The sequence below is a fragment of the Bemisia tabaci genome, chromosome 1 (genome assembly GCF_918797505.1).
Source record: "Bemisia tabaci chromosome 1, PGI_BMITA_v3".
NCBI classification, from domain to species: domain Eukaryota; kingdom Metazoa; phylum Arthropoda; class Insecta; order Hemiptera; family Aleyrodidae; genus Bemisia; species Bemisia tabaci.
Window position 1 is genome coordinate 88,625,921 of NC_092793.1, and position 16,754 is coordinate 88,642,674.

General features: G+C 38.5%; 1 protein-coding gene across 1 annotated transcript in view; it reads left to right on the forward strand.

Annotated features, from left to right (window-relative positions):
• Dhc36C (Dynein heavy chain at 36C) overlaps positions 1-16,754 on the forward strand; it is a 542,513-nt gene that overhangs the window by 412,293 nt on the left and 113,466 nt on the right. The window contains exons 46-47 of the mRNA XM_072306421.1: positions 1,708-1,936; positions 10,211-10,552. Coding sequence (XP_072162522.1) covers positions 1,708-1,936; positions 10,211-10,552 — 571 coding nt within the window. The remainder of the gene's footprint in view (positions 1-1,707; positions 1,937-10,210; positions 10,553-16,754) is intronic.

Below are 16,754 nucleotides of genomic sequence, written 5' to 3' on the forward strand. Positions count from 1 at the left end.
GCCTGTTTTAAATTAATTCATTACTAATAGTATGAGGAGAAAAATAGCGAATCACGGAAAAAAATAAAATGTTGATTTAGCATTTATAATCCTGGAAAAATGTGCGAGATGTTTCAAATGCTGATTTTACATTAAAAACTGCTAACTTTACTTTTTAATATGTTCATTTAACCGTGACCGTAGTTAAGTTAGCATTTTTTTAATGTAAAAACAGCATTTGAATCTCCTCGCACATTTTTTTAACATTATAAATGCTAAAGCAACATTTAATTTTTTTCCGTGAAGGCCTTGGTAACTAAAGAGAGCAATGATAATTATCTCAATAAATTGGTGACAACACATATTTTTATCCTATCATATGGCTGATTTCATAACCCCCTCCCTCCCAAAAAAAAGAAAAAGAGCACCACATGCATAGTTATAGAATCTTCTTTCATGAAACTTCCACCAAGCATTACCAGGTACATAGAAAGTAGAAAGAAATGAATAATACATTTCCTCAACGGTTTAGGCACCTTGCCACTTTTTTTTGGAAGAGTAACCTTGATTGTCTGAAGTATATTCAATCCGCTCTTCTTTTTTGTCTACTAAGCTTCTGCTCAAGTAATTTAGAAGAAAGAAATGATGCTGTCTCTAATTGTTTGGCGCTTGGGTCCATTCCAATTTATTTTAGTAAAATTATATTTTTGTCAAAAATACAACTTTTTTTTTTTTTTTTTTTTTTTTCTTTTTTTTTTTAAAAAAAGTCCTCATTATGCTTTCCCATTTTTCATACGTAAGTATGAATTGACAATGTGCCCGACCTGACTATCTGCACTCGGTTTGCGAACCTTTCGCAACCGTTCGCGCCTCTTTGAACTGTTCATGGAATACACGAGTCAGTTAAGGTCGGGAGGGATTTGCCTGCAAATAGTCGAAGCTACAGTTTTCGGTACGAGAAGAACGATGCGCACGTTAAAATTTCACGAAAAATTGCCTCCGTGGAGATATAACGCTTCCTTTTTAGGGGTCCTCGAAAACATGTTTGAACCAACCGCCGTGAATCGTCGTATCTACGCGTCACAGAACAGGAAGATGGCGGCGCAGAAGGCGACCTGCTTGCTACCGCGTGCCGCCGTTGTTGACATCACGATTTCTCGTTTGAGGTTAAGTAAGTTCTGTGTGAATGTTTCATATCCTACATACATCTGTATCGCATACTGATTGAAAACCTTTCAGAATTGAAAACAATCAATATGAATCTCAAACAAAGTAACCTACATAACCTCAAATTTACCAACAAAAACCCACCGCCAACGTGACGCCGCCGTGTATTCTTCCACTACGCATTCCGCCGCCATATTGATCGTGACGTATACATGCGAAACCTAAGAGCGCCACGTTTAAACGCCGTTTTAGGCCACCCTAATTTTTGGCACTTTCAAATAAACTTTTCTCCCGTTTGCAGTCATCAAAAAAAAAATTAGGAAAAAAAAAACTGTAAGCTTCGGTCACTTACTACTTTCGAATGACACAATAAAAAAAAAAAAATGACTCAACTGACTCATTCTTGACAAGAGGTTCCTAGACAGTAGATTTAACTTGATGTAGGACATGGGAAACCCGATTTGACAGGAATACCCCTTCGGTTCAATAACTTACACCAGTATTTAAATGTGTTTATTTATTTATCAAATAATTTACTTAAAGTATTTTAAAACTTTTCAGGACATCAAACCGGACAGAATTCCTGATCCAGGAGGCTCAGGAAAAATGGTAGAAGATTTTTGGGCACCTTTCAAACGCCTTTTGGGGGACGCTAAGTTTGTGGAAGGTTTAGTTAATTATGATAAAAGCAGCATTACTGCAAAAACAGGGAAAACTTTGAAAGAAAAATTTCTGAGTCACGAGGAATTTGATGTTGATAAAGTCAAGTCCGTTTCTATCGCCGCCGAAGGTACCACATTGAAACTTACATTTTATTTTATCATAATGCATCCTCAAGGAGCACGCTTCGGAAGAATTTTCCATTAAGATCGTAGAAAAGTTCCAACTTTTAGATTTCTTTCGTGCTTAGCGGGAGTAGTTCGCTTGGAAAAGTGGAAAAAACTACTTTCGCTTCTTTCGCCATATGATCTTTCTTTAGGGTAAGATTGACGCCATACACGGCTTTAGAAAAGGGTCTTCGTTCTTTTATTCTTGGAGGTAGTACTTTGCGTTGATGATCGAAGATTTGTACATTGATTCTATTTGCCGCAAACCTCGGCCTCCTAATTTTCTCCTCACGTATGCCTGTTGACATCTGTGGATGGATGGTGCATTTTGGACATTGTCAAGTACTTTCTCGATTTTATGTCTAAAGCTTTTATTTCCTTCATTTTCCAATCCAGAATTGCAAATCCGTACTGCAGAACAGGTACGGCTAGCGCTCCGATTGCAGTTATCTTGCTTTTTGCCGTTAGCTCTGTCTTCAGTACTGCTCTGTCGTGTACAGGGTTATCCAAAAGTCACCTACCACCCCTGTAACTTTTTTCCTAATTGAGATAGAGTTTTGAAACTTTGGGAATGTTCCTCGGTCTAAGGTAGCAACTTTTTGGTCCCTCCAAAATTTTGGGGGGCGGCAAGGGGGGCGGGGGAAACTTTTTTTTTCAAATGGCAACCCCCCTTTTGTGATACCTCATTCAAAAGATAATAAAAAAGAAATTTTTGGCGCAAACCGCAGGTCAAAATGTTGATTTTTGACAAAATGGCAGCCGGTCAAAGTTCAAAATGGCGGAAATTTGGCATCTCCGTTTTTTATCTGTGGATTGGTCTGAAACTCAGAAATCTAGGGTTTTTCGGGACGAGAAAAACGATTCTGGCATTTGTTATCCAGAAATGTCAGTCCTTTTCAAAATGGCGGCTTAGAGTGGGAAGTGGATATTTAGGCTGCTTATCGCCGGATTTGTATGAGACTTGGTATCCGGGGGTATTTCGGCACGAGAAGAACGAATCTTTCATTGGATTTTTGGAATTTTTATAAACTTTAAAATGGCGGCAGAAAATGACGGAAAATCCATATCAAGGCTGTTTACCGATAGATTTTCACGAAAGTCAATACTCTGGTGGTTTTTGGCTGGAAAAAATTAATCTTCCATTAGATTTTGGAAACACCGAAAGTCGTCAAAATGGTGGCGGAAAAATAACGGAAAATCCGCATCCACCATCGCCATTCAAATTTTCGCCACCATTTTAAAGCTTTTAAAAATTCCAAAAATCTAATGAAAGATTCGTTCTTCTCGTGCCGAAATACCCCCGGGTACCAAGTCTCATACAAATCCGGCGATAAGCAGCCTAAATATCCACTTCCAGCTCTAAGCCGCCATTTTAACCGCCGCCATTTTGAAAAGGACTGACATTTCTGGAAAACTAATGCCAGAATCGTTTTTTTCGTCCCGAAAAATCCTAGGATTCTGAGTTTCAGACCAATCCGCCGATAAAAAACGGAGATGCCAAATTTCCGCCATTTTGTCAAAAATCAACATTTTGACCTGCGGTTTGCGCCAAAAATTTTCTTTTTTTATTATCTTTTGAATGAAGTATCACAAAAGGGGGGTTGCCATTTGAAAAAAAAAAGTTAGCCCCCACCCCCCTTGCCGCCCCCCAAAATTTTGGAGGGACCAAAAAGTTGCTACCTTACACCGAGGAACATTCCCAAAGTGTCAAACTTCTATCTCAATTAGGAAAAAAGTTACAGGGGTGGTAGGTGACTTTTGGATAACCCTGTATATTCTCTCTTTACTTTTTCTTTTATTGTATTTTGCTGGATGCCTATATGTACTTTCTTCCATTCCTAGATATTTTTATGATTCACCCGGGACTAACCTTCGGATGCCAGTGTCGATGTCTTTATCCATGTTTACATCTTAGACGTATTTCCTTTTCTCGAAGTTTACCTTGGCACACTTGTCTAGGCCAAAATTGCATACCTATGTCGTCACTAAACTCTTTTACCGTCTCAAGTTGTTTTTGCAGTTTCTCGTCGCTGCTGCTGAACAGTGTCAGATCATCTATGTACAGAAGAGGCGTCAGTTGTTTATGGCCTGCCTTGATGTTATATCCATTGTTCATGTTGTTTAAGCGTATGGAGAAGGGTTATACATACAACCCAACACAGAAATAGAAGGGGGGAGAACGCACCCCCTTGGTAGATTCCTCGTTTGATTTTAATTTCAGAGGTGGTAATTTTATCTGTTTTTCCTCCTAGTTGGATGACTGTCGACCAATGTTCCATCATGTTCTTACAGGCGTTTACTATATTTGGGTGCACTCCCATGAGTTCCAGTGCACGGGTGATTCAGCTGTGGAGCCTACTCTGCCGTGATAGCGAAGAGAGCCGTAAGTGTAAAATTTTCGAAATCGAATTTTCTTCAAAATTCGTTGAAACTCTTTTAAATGAAATTACCGAGATAGCGAAAACAGCAAAATTTATCCTAATTTAATGAAAACGAGACGTATGAGAAAGCCGTAAGTGCACAAAAAATGACTATAGTTTTTTTCAAGACAGCTGTAGGTGCATGAGAGCCAATAAAAACAGTGCTTTTCAGTAAAGTGCCGCCCTCTTCTGCCAGTTTATAACCCGAAAATGTGTTTGTTGTGCGTCCAAAACGCAACCAGGAAAGCATGCACTTACGGAAGATAGCACTAAAGATAGCACTTACGGCTGTCTTGCCTAACAATACCTAACCTAACACGAAACTGAATTTTACCTTTTTCATGTACTTTAAGATAAAATCGGTCGAGTTATAATCCCTCAAATGATTTCTAGGATTCTTCCGGACGAATAGTGGCAATTGGACAAAAAACGGAGGCTTCTTTCAATAAAATGTTCCGGTCACAAGCTTCTGAGCCCGTTTTCTCAGAACTTCATTTTTGCAGTTACGGCTCTCTTCGCTATCACGGCAGTACTGTCGGAGGCTTTATGGTAGTCAAGCCATGCGATCGATGGGTTCTTATTGTTCTTCCTGCAATCTTCGATGATGGTTTTCGATATTAAGAGTTGGTTTAGGCAGCCCTCAGCTCCTTTGTGGCATCCTTTCTGCTCTATTGTTAGTGGTTTTTCACTTTCTAAATATTTGTAGGTTTTTCCGGTCACGAGTGCTGTGTAGGTTTTGTACATTATGTTGAGGCAAGTTATGGGCCTACTTATAGATTTTGGGATTTACATTTTCTCTATTTTCTGCAATCAGGTATGTAGCCCCTTTGGCTAACCAAGGTGGGAATTCTTTCCCGTTAAGTAGTTTGTTATACTTGACTGTTTGGTACTCATGGATGCTAGGAATTTTTTGAACCAATAAAAGCTTTGTATCTTATCTGGACCAGGTGCTTTTCAGTTTGCAAGGTTTCTTATGGTACTTGTCAGTTTACCTGCTTCGAGATCTGTTCATTCCATTGTGTTGTTCGTGACCTCTGAATCTTTGATCCATCCAGCTTCCGAGTTGTGCCGAGAAGGTACTTCGTGTATCCCTTTCCAGAACTCTTTCACCTCTTATTTCTGCAGGGTTGCACCGATGGCAGAGAAGTCACCTTTGATGTTCCTGTAGAAGCTTTTGCAGTTGCTTTTGAAGCTTCTGTTGTGAAAGAACTGATTTGATCTTTTCTGGTAGGTATCTTCTTATCCTTTGGCTAAAGACAGTGATGCGTTGCCTTAAGTGCTCCATTACAATGTCTACAGGGTGTCTCAAAAGTCCGTACCCCCCTCGTAACTTTTGAACGGTTAAAGATAGAAAAACGAAACTTTGGGAACATTTCTATCTTAAAGGAAACCATCTTCTAGGGGGTTCAAAATTTTTGTCCCCCCCTCAGGAGGGGGCGCGGGGGCCCCCAACTTTTTTTTCAAATGGTAACCCCTATCTTGTGATACATCATTAGAAAGAGCATAAAAAACTAAGAATTTTGGCGCAAACCGCAAATCAATATCTTAATTTTTAACTGAGTTATGATAGGTCAAAGGTCAAATTTGACCTATTTTCAAAAAATTATAACTCCGGTTCAAATTATCGTAAAGAAAAAAATGAAACGGGAAATTTTACCGAATTGTAAGCACTTTTAAGTAAAAATCACAGAAATTACTTCAAACTAATTTTAAGGGGGGTTTTGGACCCCCAAATACGTCATCATAAAGGTCATACGATATTCTCGCAAAATGAACCAATTCCCCTTACTTTTCCTCAACATTATCTTAGTAAGTTCAAAATTAGTCAACATATTGCGTTTTCAAGTCCCCAAATTTCGGGCAAAGTTATAAAAAGGTTTAAAGTGATTCAATTCAACCATTTAAATTTCGTTTTTTGAACTCTGCCCGAAATTTGGGGACTTGAAAACGCAATGTTGAACTAATTTTGAATTTACGAAGATAATGTTGTGGAAAAGGAAGGGAAATTGGCGCTTTTACTTAAAAGTGCTTACAATTTGGTAAATTCTCCCGTTTTATTTTTTTCTTTACGATAATTTGAACCGGAGATATGATTTTTTGAAAATAGGTCAAATTTAACCTTTAACCTATCATAACGCGGTCAAAAATTAAGATATTGATTTGCGGTTTGCGCCAAAATTCTTAGTTTTTAATGCTCTTTCTAATGATGTATCACAAGATAGGGGTTACCATTTGAAAAAAAAAGTTGGGGGCCCCCGCGCCCCCCTGAGGGGGGGAACAAAAATTGTGAACGCCTAGAAGATGGTCCCCTTAAGATAGAAACGTTCCCAAAGTTTCGTTTTTCTATCTCTAACCGTTCATAAGTTACGTGGGGGGGGGGGGGGGTACGGATTTTTGGGACACCCTGTATACTGTTTTCTTCTCCTTCCGGGGTGTTTTTATATTGTCCAAGATTAATTGGACTTTGTGAGTCGTCTGCTGTTCTTTTCTTTTGCTCGTTATTTTGAAATTAGCTAGCACTGAGACGTTCCTCTTCAGGTCTTAAATTCTGAACTCGATTCTTTTATGTCATGAGGGCTTACTTTCTTTCTTGTTCATTTCAGTTCCTTTTGGGCCGTTCGTCTCATCGCTGATTGTGACTGCTGCAGCGTGGAGCAAGCAGTTGATTTTCCACAAGTCAAGATTTTCAGCGTTCTCTAGTTCTATCTTGAAGAGGGTTCCCGCGTCTACATCTTTTGGTTGGAGAAACCTGTAAAATACACCCTGACTCTTCTTGAATACCTAAGCAATTTTGTCCCGGCATGAGTTACTGTTTTGTTATCTCTTTAACCTCGATTCTTGTACCTGTAACTTTTGCTTTAGAAGATCTAACATTTCTGTTTCAGTGGGATTATATTCCTTCTTGAGCTTTCCCAGATTTTTTTTTCCTGGCTTACCTTTCACTTTCCCACGACCAATGCCTACAGACGATCCATTGATTTGAGTCGTGTGTAATGGGTGGTGTACTGGTGCAGTGACTTTTTTGCCAGCCTGAACACCGACGCTAATCGACAGTGGGCGTAGTATGTACTTACCTAGATAGAAGACCGCTTAGGAACGAGCGTTTACATCATGGAAAAACCTGCACCAGTTAGTGGTCACAAGCACATGATGAGTGGCTCTGAGTCTCAGTAGAACACTTTTCCTGTCCAATTTTTAAAAAAATTCATACGCACCTTTTATTCAATGTTTTTCACACGAAATTTATTAGTAATTAATTGCGTGAATTTCAACAGTTACAGAAAAATTGCAATAAAGTACGCAATATGCTTGGGATCATGTGGCAAATTTTTTGTTGCAAAATGCTACTTGAGCGTCAAATATTATTTCATGTTCCCATTTCACTCATTTTAGGTTGCAAAGTTTGTAGGTAAGGAGTAAAAAAAAACCTGACAATGTCAAGGAGGGAGTCTGAAAATTTTGCTGGCTCATAGACCTTGATTTTGCCTGTTTCATTGAACAAGAATGATTGTGATCTTTTAATTATTTTCTTGTGCCCTTTCACTCATCTATGGCAGGGCCGGATAGAGCCGGGCCCCGAGCTTTGCGGGCCCCTGACGCCGTTTTTTTTTTTTTTTTTTTTTTTTTTTTTTTTTTTTTTTTTTTGTAATGGGAATCGGGCCGGCAATTTGAGGAAACCCGGCTTTCAAGGGGCCCAGCTTAGTTCCTCCCTCAGCAAAGATTATTTTTCTGCTTAAAGGAATTATGTAAGAGGCCCCGAAAGAGGGGCCCAGGGGTCAGAAATTAAATTGCAAAACCGCTGTAGTCACTACCAGAATCGGGCAAACAGATTCGTGCAATTTGACTCTTCAGTCAAAATTTTGAAAATTTCAATTTATTTTTGCTTGTTCTGACAAAGAAGACTTTCGCGATTCTAACGAGTTCTTGTTATGAAAAAAGAAAAGAAAAAAAAAATCAAAACGAAGCTAGTTATTTTGAAAATGATAAGTTATGTCTCCTATATGCACTTGAAATCACTTGTTTCTCTTAAAAATTAACTGATTTATATTTTGACCTAAGGGCCCTTTATGCGCTAATATATTTGCGAACTAATTGCGTCTTCTCTTACATTTTGTGATATTTCCGGGTATGTTTGTTTGCGAAAATAGTTTTAGACTAAATTAGTTAGTTTGTAAGATATTCTCTAAAAAATACGTATTGGTCTAAATGGCTCTAAAGTTCTATTTTTTTGGAATTCAATATTTAACAGTTTCGGAGGGTCTCGGGTCTCCTTCTTTCAGGGGGGGGGGGGGGGGGGTAACACCCCCGTCCGCATCTACGGTTGCAAAATTTAAATGATAGTAAAATCAGAAAATTTCATGAAATGTTTCAAGAAATTTTGAAAAATTTGAGATATTTCACGGCCTCGACTTAATTGTTTTGCTTAAAAAATAACATAAAATGTATAAAAGGGTCGTATCCTGCACATTTGAGGACTTGAAAATTAGCGCTCCCTGAAGCGTACAATATGAAAAAAGTGGTGTAAAAAAGAGCATTTACAGGTCAATTTTTTCAAAATTTTCCGGGGGAGGCCCCCGCGGACCCCCCTCCGATGGGAAGAGTCCCCCCCCCCGTGGGGGCCGTCACCTTTTGGCCCTGCGGACCCTTCCGACTTCCAGCTGCCCGGGCCTTTTAGCTTCTACCCGGCCCTGTCTATGGGCAAAGCTTATACTTTGCCCGAAATTCGTTCAATTTGCATGACTTTTTGGCCTTTTTACGTGCGTACTTGCAAAATAATTTTTCAATATCATGATGATGAGTGATTATTAGGGGAATAAGATTCAAAGGAAATGTTGATGGGGACAGATTAGGAGGAAATAAAAAGACCGAATATTTCTTTAAATATAAAACTTCATAAAGGCCCATTGAGTGCAACGTAACGAAAATATTGAACTAAGTGTGTAATATTGTGCGATGAAATTGCAATTTTCATACCATGAAAATGCAACATTTTTTCATCATTTGGCCAGTAAAGGTTTCACAAGTATATTCTCCGTTGTTTTCACGAAGTCTTCATTCCTACTACAACCGAATTTGACAAGCATCAAAATATAGATTTTTTACCCCGAGATAAGAAGTATCTGAAATTTACGAACATACGTAGGTACCTAACATATTTTTATCATAGCTTTAATTTATCACAGTCAATGCGAGAGGAGATTTTTGAAGAAATATCTTTCAATTTTGGAATTTGGACACTACATCAGAGAAAATAAAACAGGCTCATTTAGAAGATAGTGAGTACTCACCTTTTAATAGCCGACAACATCATTGAAATTGGTCTGTAAGATGTTTATTTTTTACCGTAAACGCCAAGTCATAATTTTCCTCATCACATCAAGTTGAAAGACCGCTGCAGATAGCTTATACTTCTTTAGACAGATCTGCGGAAGCTCGGAAACCTTATTGTAAAGACACGCGTGTCTTTACAATGTCAAATTCGGTTGCAGTAAGGATGAAGACTTCGTGAAAACAACGGAGAATATACTTGTGAAACCTTTACTGGCCAAATGATGAAGAAATGTTGCATTTTCATGGTATGAAAAATGCAATTTCATCGCACAATATTACACACTTAGTTCAATATTTTCGTCGCGTTGTACTCAATGGGCCTTTATGAAGTTTTATATTTAACTTATTCCCTTTGATATTAAACCTCAGTGACGAATGATTGAAGTGAACCATTATTTTTGAAAACCTTGCAAACTATTTAAATTAATTAACCCTATTTAAATACATCAAACTTCTGTTTTTCAAAGTGGCCGTTTTCCTCTTTAGGTTTGTGCCGATGGGTTGTTGCAGTAATTAAGTACAATGATGTTTCTACCATCGTTGCTCCCAAACAACAAGAGCTAGCAGAGGCAGAAGCAAAATTAAACCATGCCATTGGTGTTTTGAAAGAGAAACAAAGTAAAGTAGAAGCTGCGGAAAATGAATTAAAGGAGTTGGTTAAGAAATTAGAAACAAAGAAATTGGCCTTACACAACCTACAAGCAAACTTAGATTCGTGTAGAACCAAGCTTCAACGTGCTGAAGATCTGATAAGTGGCCTCGGTGGGGAGAAAAGTAAATGGTCATGTATGGCTGAAAGTTTGGCGAAGAAATGCCTTTCACTGACAGGTAATTGCATAAAAACTCTATCCATCCATTAACTTACTATGGGAGCGCTTGAAAAATAATATGGTTTTCTGACTCATGCTTCATAAAGAGCTGAAGAAAAACTCTTTTATCCGTGCCATCAAAATGATTTAGTCGATAATCATTACCGATTGATGATTAGTGATAACAAGCTTAGGTACATCCCTGGTAAAAATAAGCCATAAAGGCGATAGAGAAATCTTATGGCCGGCTGTAGGATTTTCTATAGCTTTTATAGCTGGCGATAGGATTTTCTTATCGCCCTTATGGCCGGCGATAAAAAGCTCTATCGCCACGAATGGCCGGCGAAAGAAGGCTCAATCGCCGGCTATAGCCACGAATGGCCGGCGATGGAACGTTCAACCGCCGGCTATAGCCACGAATGGCCGGCGATAGAACGTTCAATCGCCGGTTATAGCCACGAATGGCCAGCGATAGAACGTTCAATCGCCGGCTATAGCCACGAATGGCTGGCGAGAGAAAGTTCTACAGCCGGCGATAGAAAGTTCTACAGCCAGCGATAGCCACGAATGGCCGCGATAGAACGTTCTGCAGCCGGCGTTAGCCGTGAATAGCCAGCGATAGGACATTCAATAGCTGGCCACTTGTGGATAACGGCAATAACCATCCGCTGCCAAAACAGCCATCTGTAGCCGGCAACAGAACGTTCAGTATCCGGCGATTGGAAATACGCGTGTGCACGAGGGGCAATTAAAAAAGTAATTTTTTTCGAAAATCATCATAAGCGCCAGTGAATCTATCCTGGTTTCTTTTCTAAAAATATTTTTCTTCAATTTTTTCTCAATAATTCTTACTTTTCCAAAATTTGATTTGATTTTGATTTTTTTTTATTTGAATCGGCCATATACACTGTTAAAAATCGTTGATTCCGTCCAACGGAAAATCCGGATTAAGAATGAACAGGGGAGTGAGATTGAGCGCATAGGTGCTGAGATGTGTTGCATGAGTGCGCAAAGCACTCCGCACCGGAGCTTCAGTTGGGCCCTAAGTCACGCGCACCTAGGCTATCTCTCTCTCGCACTAGCGCTATATACTGTCTCTTCTTCCCTTTAGGCCTACCAATCCAACGATGAAAATGAAAAATTTAAAGAGAAAAAATAAAAATAAGTAATAAGTAAATAATAGAATAGAATAGTGGAAATAATAGAGTAGCAGAAATAATAGAATTACAGAGACAACAGAAGAGAAATCAAATAAAGTAAATTAAATATATGATAAAATGAAGTCAAAGACTAAATTGAAGTAAAAAATTAGAGGGAGCAAGGAGATGAAGTAAAAAAATGAGGTGAAGAAAAAATAAAGTATCAGGGAAGAAACTAAATGAGGTTAAAGAATAGAATGAATTTAAAAAGTAAACATGATGAAGTATTAAAATAAATTACAGTAAAAAATAAAACAAAATAAGGGAATAAGAAGTAAATAATTTAAGAAAAAAATGAAGTACTTGAAAAAATAAAATAGAGTGAAGAAAAAAATAGAGTCAGCAAGGAAATAAATCAAGTAAAACGATAAAATAAATTTAAAAAATATAGTAAAGTAAAAAGTAAAATAAATACACGGACAAATCCAGGCAGATTGAAAATATCCTAGTTTCCCGTTCAAATCGTCGTTAACTATCGGTTTTGCGTCACATAAAGGCAGCATCTGGTATAGCTTAATAGGTAGGGTCTTCGGTTTGTGTTAGGCAGGTCCCGGGTTCAATCCCTAAGGTAGGTAAAAATTTCTAATCTTCAAAATCGGGTAAATTACGTCCCAGTAGTTTCATTATTCTTATTTTTCATGGTTTCAAAATTTATTTCCACAATTAACCCTTTTCCACCATCCCCTGGCTGCGAACCCCTAAATTTTCTATAGCCGGCGATTGAGAATTCCTACAGCCAGCCATAGGAATTCTCAATCGCCGGCTATAGAAAATTCCTATCGCCAAAAGGCCATGTTTCAATTTACCATAGGATTTTTCCTATGGCCGGGCTATAGGTAATTTGTATGGCTTATTTTTACTAGGGATACCTAGTAGGTACCTACTCAACCTTTCAGGATTGAAATGGTTTCTTGATATCAGGAACTGATAATTTTCGAACTCAAACATAAAAGGTCAATTCCACTCTCTTTGGCATAAATGATTAGATATTTTCAAAAAGGAAGGATGACTCACACAATTCATATAACTTGCAGCATTTGAAAAAATGAAACTGGTGCATCAACAAATTCATCAACAAAACGCGCCCGTTTTGCTGACAAATCTTTGGTCAAGAGTATTGGTCAAACAACTAACGGTTTGTAAGACCAAGCATATGGATATAGGAACAAAATAGTCCAAGTCCTAGATCAAACGAAACAAGTGAATTTCTCTAAAACTCATCGCGACCATGCGAGGAACGGGTGAATTCTCCAAACTTATTCTCCTGAACTACCTACGGAAATGTTCGGCAACTTTTGCTGGAATCAGGGGGAAACGTGAATTAGACGAGGAAAACATGAGGTCCCGAGGAGCCTAGGACTTCCCTCGTAAAAATGGCAAGTGTTAGGTCAGTGAATTTTCCATTGAGGTCAGTGCGATTTGCTCTGAGGTTAGTTCAGTTTCCTCTGACGTAAGTGTTAAAGCACTTACCCAAGAAGTCAGCACTGAGAAGAGGCACCGACTTGATAGGAATCACTTAGGTTAGAGATCATTCACTGAGGTAAGGGACAGTTGGGGTCATGAGACGGACTTACGTATGTGTTCGGTTTACTGAGGTAAGAGGCACTGAAGTCGGGAGAAAGGCTTACCTAAGCGAAGCACCACTTACCTCAGAGATATCTCTGAGGTAAGCGGGACTAAGGTTAGGACTAGGTTCAGAGGGTAAGTCTCTGATATCAGTCTTGATCGAACCGTACTCACTCTCAAAGAGTAGAAATGGCTCCCCCTTCCCCCAGCCTATTTCATTTTCGTGGGGGAATATTTCCTCGGGATATGGGGACCACAAACTTTATCTTACAGAAAGGCATATTTTTTAGGAGGGGGATTTTCTAAAAGGGAAGGAAAACTTGTTTAGGTAGCCACACTCTTGAATAATTATTTGTTTTACCTTCTTCGTTTATGATGGCACTTAAATAATTAAAACACACAAAAAAATGAGATCCGTAAAAATATTATCACCGCTCTATGTATTTAGATGTATTTATTTACGTATTAATATTTTTTCAACTTCAGAGATTTTTTTTAATTTTTTTTAATTTGGCTTTAATTTTTTTCAGTTTTAACTCTTTTTGAAATGTTTTAGTCTTAAGTTTTTTTTAAATATTCCTAATTTTTTAAAATTCTTTTCCAACTTCTTTTACTCCGTACTTTCAATTTTTGTACCTGCTAATTTATAATTTTTGTATCATTTCAACTTTAATTTTTTTTTACATCCCTAGCTATTATTTTGAATTTTAATGCGGTCCATTTTTTATTTAATTTAAAAGAAACATTACGCATAAAACTTTACCTACGTGTTGATTGATTAAAAAAGAATATTAAAAAAATTAAATATCGGATTTAAAAAAGACAAAATCATCATTTTCTGGCATAATTACTCCAATGGGGGCCCGAGGCTCTGAAATGGCATTATTACGCCCCTGCCACTTGCACACGCATGTAGTGTAGTGGCTCAGTCGTTAGATCGATCACCGAAGTTAGGCTACATCGGGAGTAGTAAGTACTTAGATTGGAGACCGCATGGGAACGAGCGGTGTCCACTGAAGATTGTGACAATTACTTGTGATTGGAAACATACAGCAGCCCTCCCTGGTCGTCAAATAGTGAATTTACGTACCTGGTGTAGCGGTAATTAATTAAAATTTTGCCGTTACAGTATTTCTGGGAGTTTCCACTCCGCTTACGTCCGAGGCACGTAGGTCAGTGCTACTTACATCAGAGGCTTTTGCCTTTGGAACAGACCTAATACTGACGTAACAGATCAGCGCCCACCAGCACTGACATCAGTGTTTAGGTCTGTTCCAAAGGCAAGTGCTACTGATTTGAGCATTTGCCATTTTACCAGGGTTCCCTGCTAGCCAAAATACCATATAAAATTCAAATTATGATAGAGCAAAAATACCTATCCAAATTTATATATACAGGGTGTCCCAAAAGTCCGTAACCTCCCCCCCCCCCCTCGTAACATTCGAACGGTTAGAGATAGAAAAACGAAACTTTGGGAATGTTTCTATCTTAAAGGAGACCATCTTCTAGGGGGGGGGGGGGGTCAACATTTTTGTCCCCCCAACTTCCTTTTCAAAGGGCAACCCCTATCTTGTGATATATCATTCGAAAGAGCATAAAAAACTAAGAATTTTGGGGCAAACCGCAAATCAATATCTTAATTTTTGACCGAGTTATGATAGGTCAAAGGTCAAATTTGACCTATTTTCAAAAAATCATAAATCATCCGGTCCAAATTATCGTAAAGAAAAACATAAAACGGGAAAATTTACCAAATTGTGTCCGCTTTTAAGTAAAAATTGCAGAAATCGCTTCGCTTTAATTTTAAGGGGAGGCTCGGACCCCCAAATACGTCAATTCAAAGGTCATTCAATTTTCCCGCGAAAAAAGGCAATTTCCCCTAGATTTGCCTCAACATTATCTCAGTAAGGTCAAAATTAGTTCAACATTACGTTGGCAAGTCCCCAAATTTGGGGATAAGTTTAAAAAAAACGAAATTTAAACGGTCAAATTTAATCGCCTTAAATTTCGTTTTTTTTTAACTTTTCCCGAAATTTGGAGACTTGCCAACGTAATGTTGAACTGATTTTGACCTTACTGAGATAATGTGGAGGCAAATCTAGGGGAAATTGGCTTATTTCGCGGGAAAATTGAATGACCTTTGAATTGACGTATTTGGGGGTCCGAGCCCCCCCTTAAAATTAAAGCGAAGCGATTTCTGCAATTTTTACTTACAAGCGGACACAATTTGGTAAATTTTCCCGTTTAATTTTTTTCTTTACGATAATTTGAACCGGAGTTATGATTTTTTGAAAATAGGTCAAATTTGACCTTTGACCTATCATAACTCGGTCAAAAATTAAGATATTGATTTGCGGTTTGCCCCAAAATTCTTAGTTTTTTATGCTCTTTCGAATGATGTATCACAAGATAGGGGTTGCCCTTTGAAGAAAAAAGTTCGGGCCCCCCGCGCCCCCCTGAGGGGGGACGAAAATTTGGCCCCTCGAAAGATGGTCCCCTTTGAGATAGGAACATTCCCAAAGTTTCATTACCCCAGCTCAATTCGTTCAAAAGTTAGCAGGGGTGGGACGGACTTTTGGTACATCCTGTATATATAAATAAAAAATATGCATAACTTCCAAAAATACAGTATAAAAATATGACATCAACTTGCTCCTTCTGTTTTATTTTATATTGTATCAGATACGTATATGAATACGTATTTAATACTAGAAGTCTCCGCCCCCTGGCCGCTACATCGGAAAAAAGTAGCTTGGATCCTGAGTCCAGACTCTTAAAAACATTGACAAGAAAAAGTACTCTTGGTTCAATCTGAGTTTTGTTTGAATCGAAAGGAAATCCGCTTAAATCAAGAAGCTTGGCTCTTCGATTCAAGGAAAAATCCGTCTGAATCAAGAGTATTTTTTCTTGTCAATGTTATGAAGAGTCTGGCTTCTAGATCCAAGCGACTTTTTGTTTCAGTGTACGCGGCCCAACCCCCTGGGCCCTCTTCTTGGGCCCTATACGCATATGCATAGGCAAAAATGTTCTTCCATTTTAATACATCATTCTGTGTCTGAGCTGCATCGATTGTAAGGTTTTTAACGGAACACTCAGATTTGTAAATGATGAGGAATAACTAGATGTATGTGTACATAATTTGGTATTAATACAGGGTGATCCAAAAGTCCCTTCAACCCCCTCTAACTTTTTACCTAATTGAGCTAAATATTTGAAACTTGGGGGATGTTCCAAGGTCAAAAGGAGCTACTTTTTGGCCTCCCTAGAATTTTCAGGGGGCCCCCGTTGGGGGGAAACGGACCCAAACTTTTAATTTTCAAATGGAAAGACCCCCTTTGTGATGACTCGTTTGAAAGAGCATAAAGAAAGAAAACTTTTTCCGCAAACCCGAAGTCGATATCTCAAACCGTTTCAAAATGGCGGCCAGTTAAAGTTCAAAAGAGCCGAGAATTCACA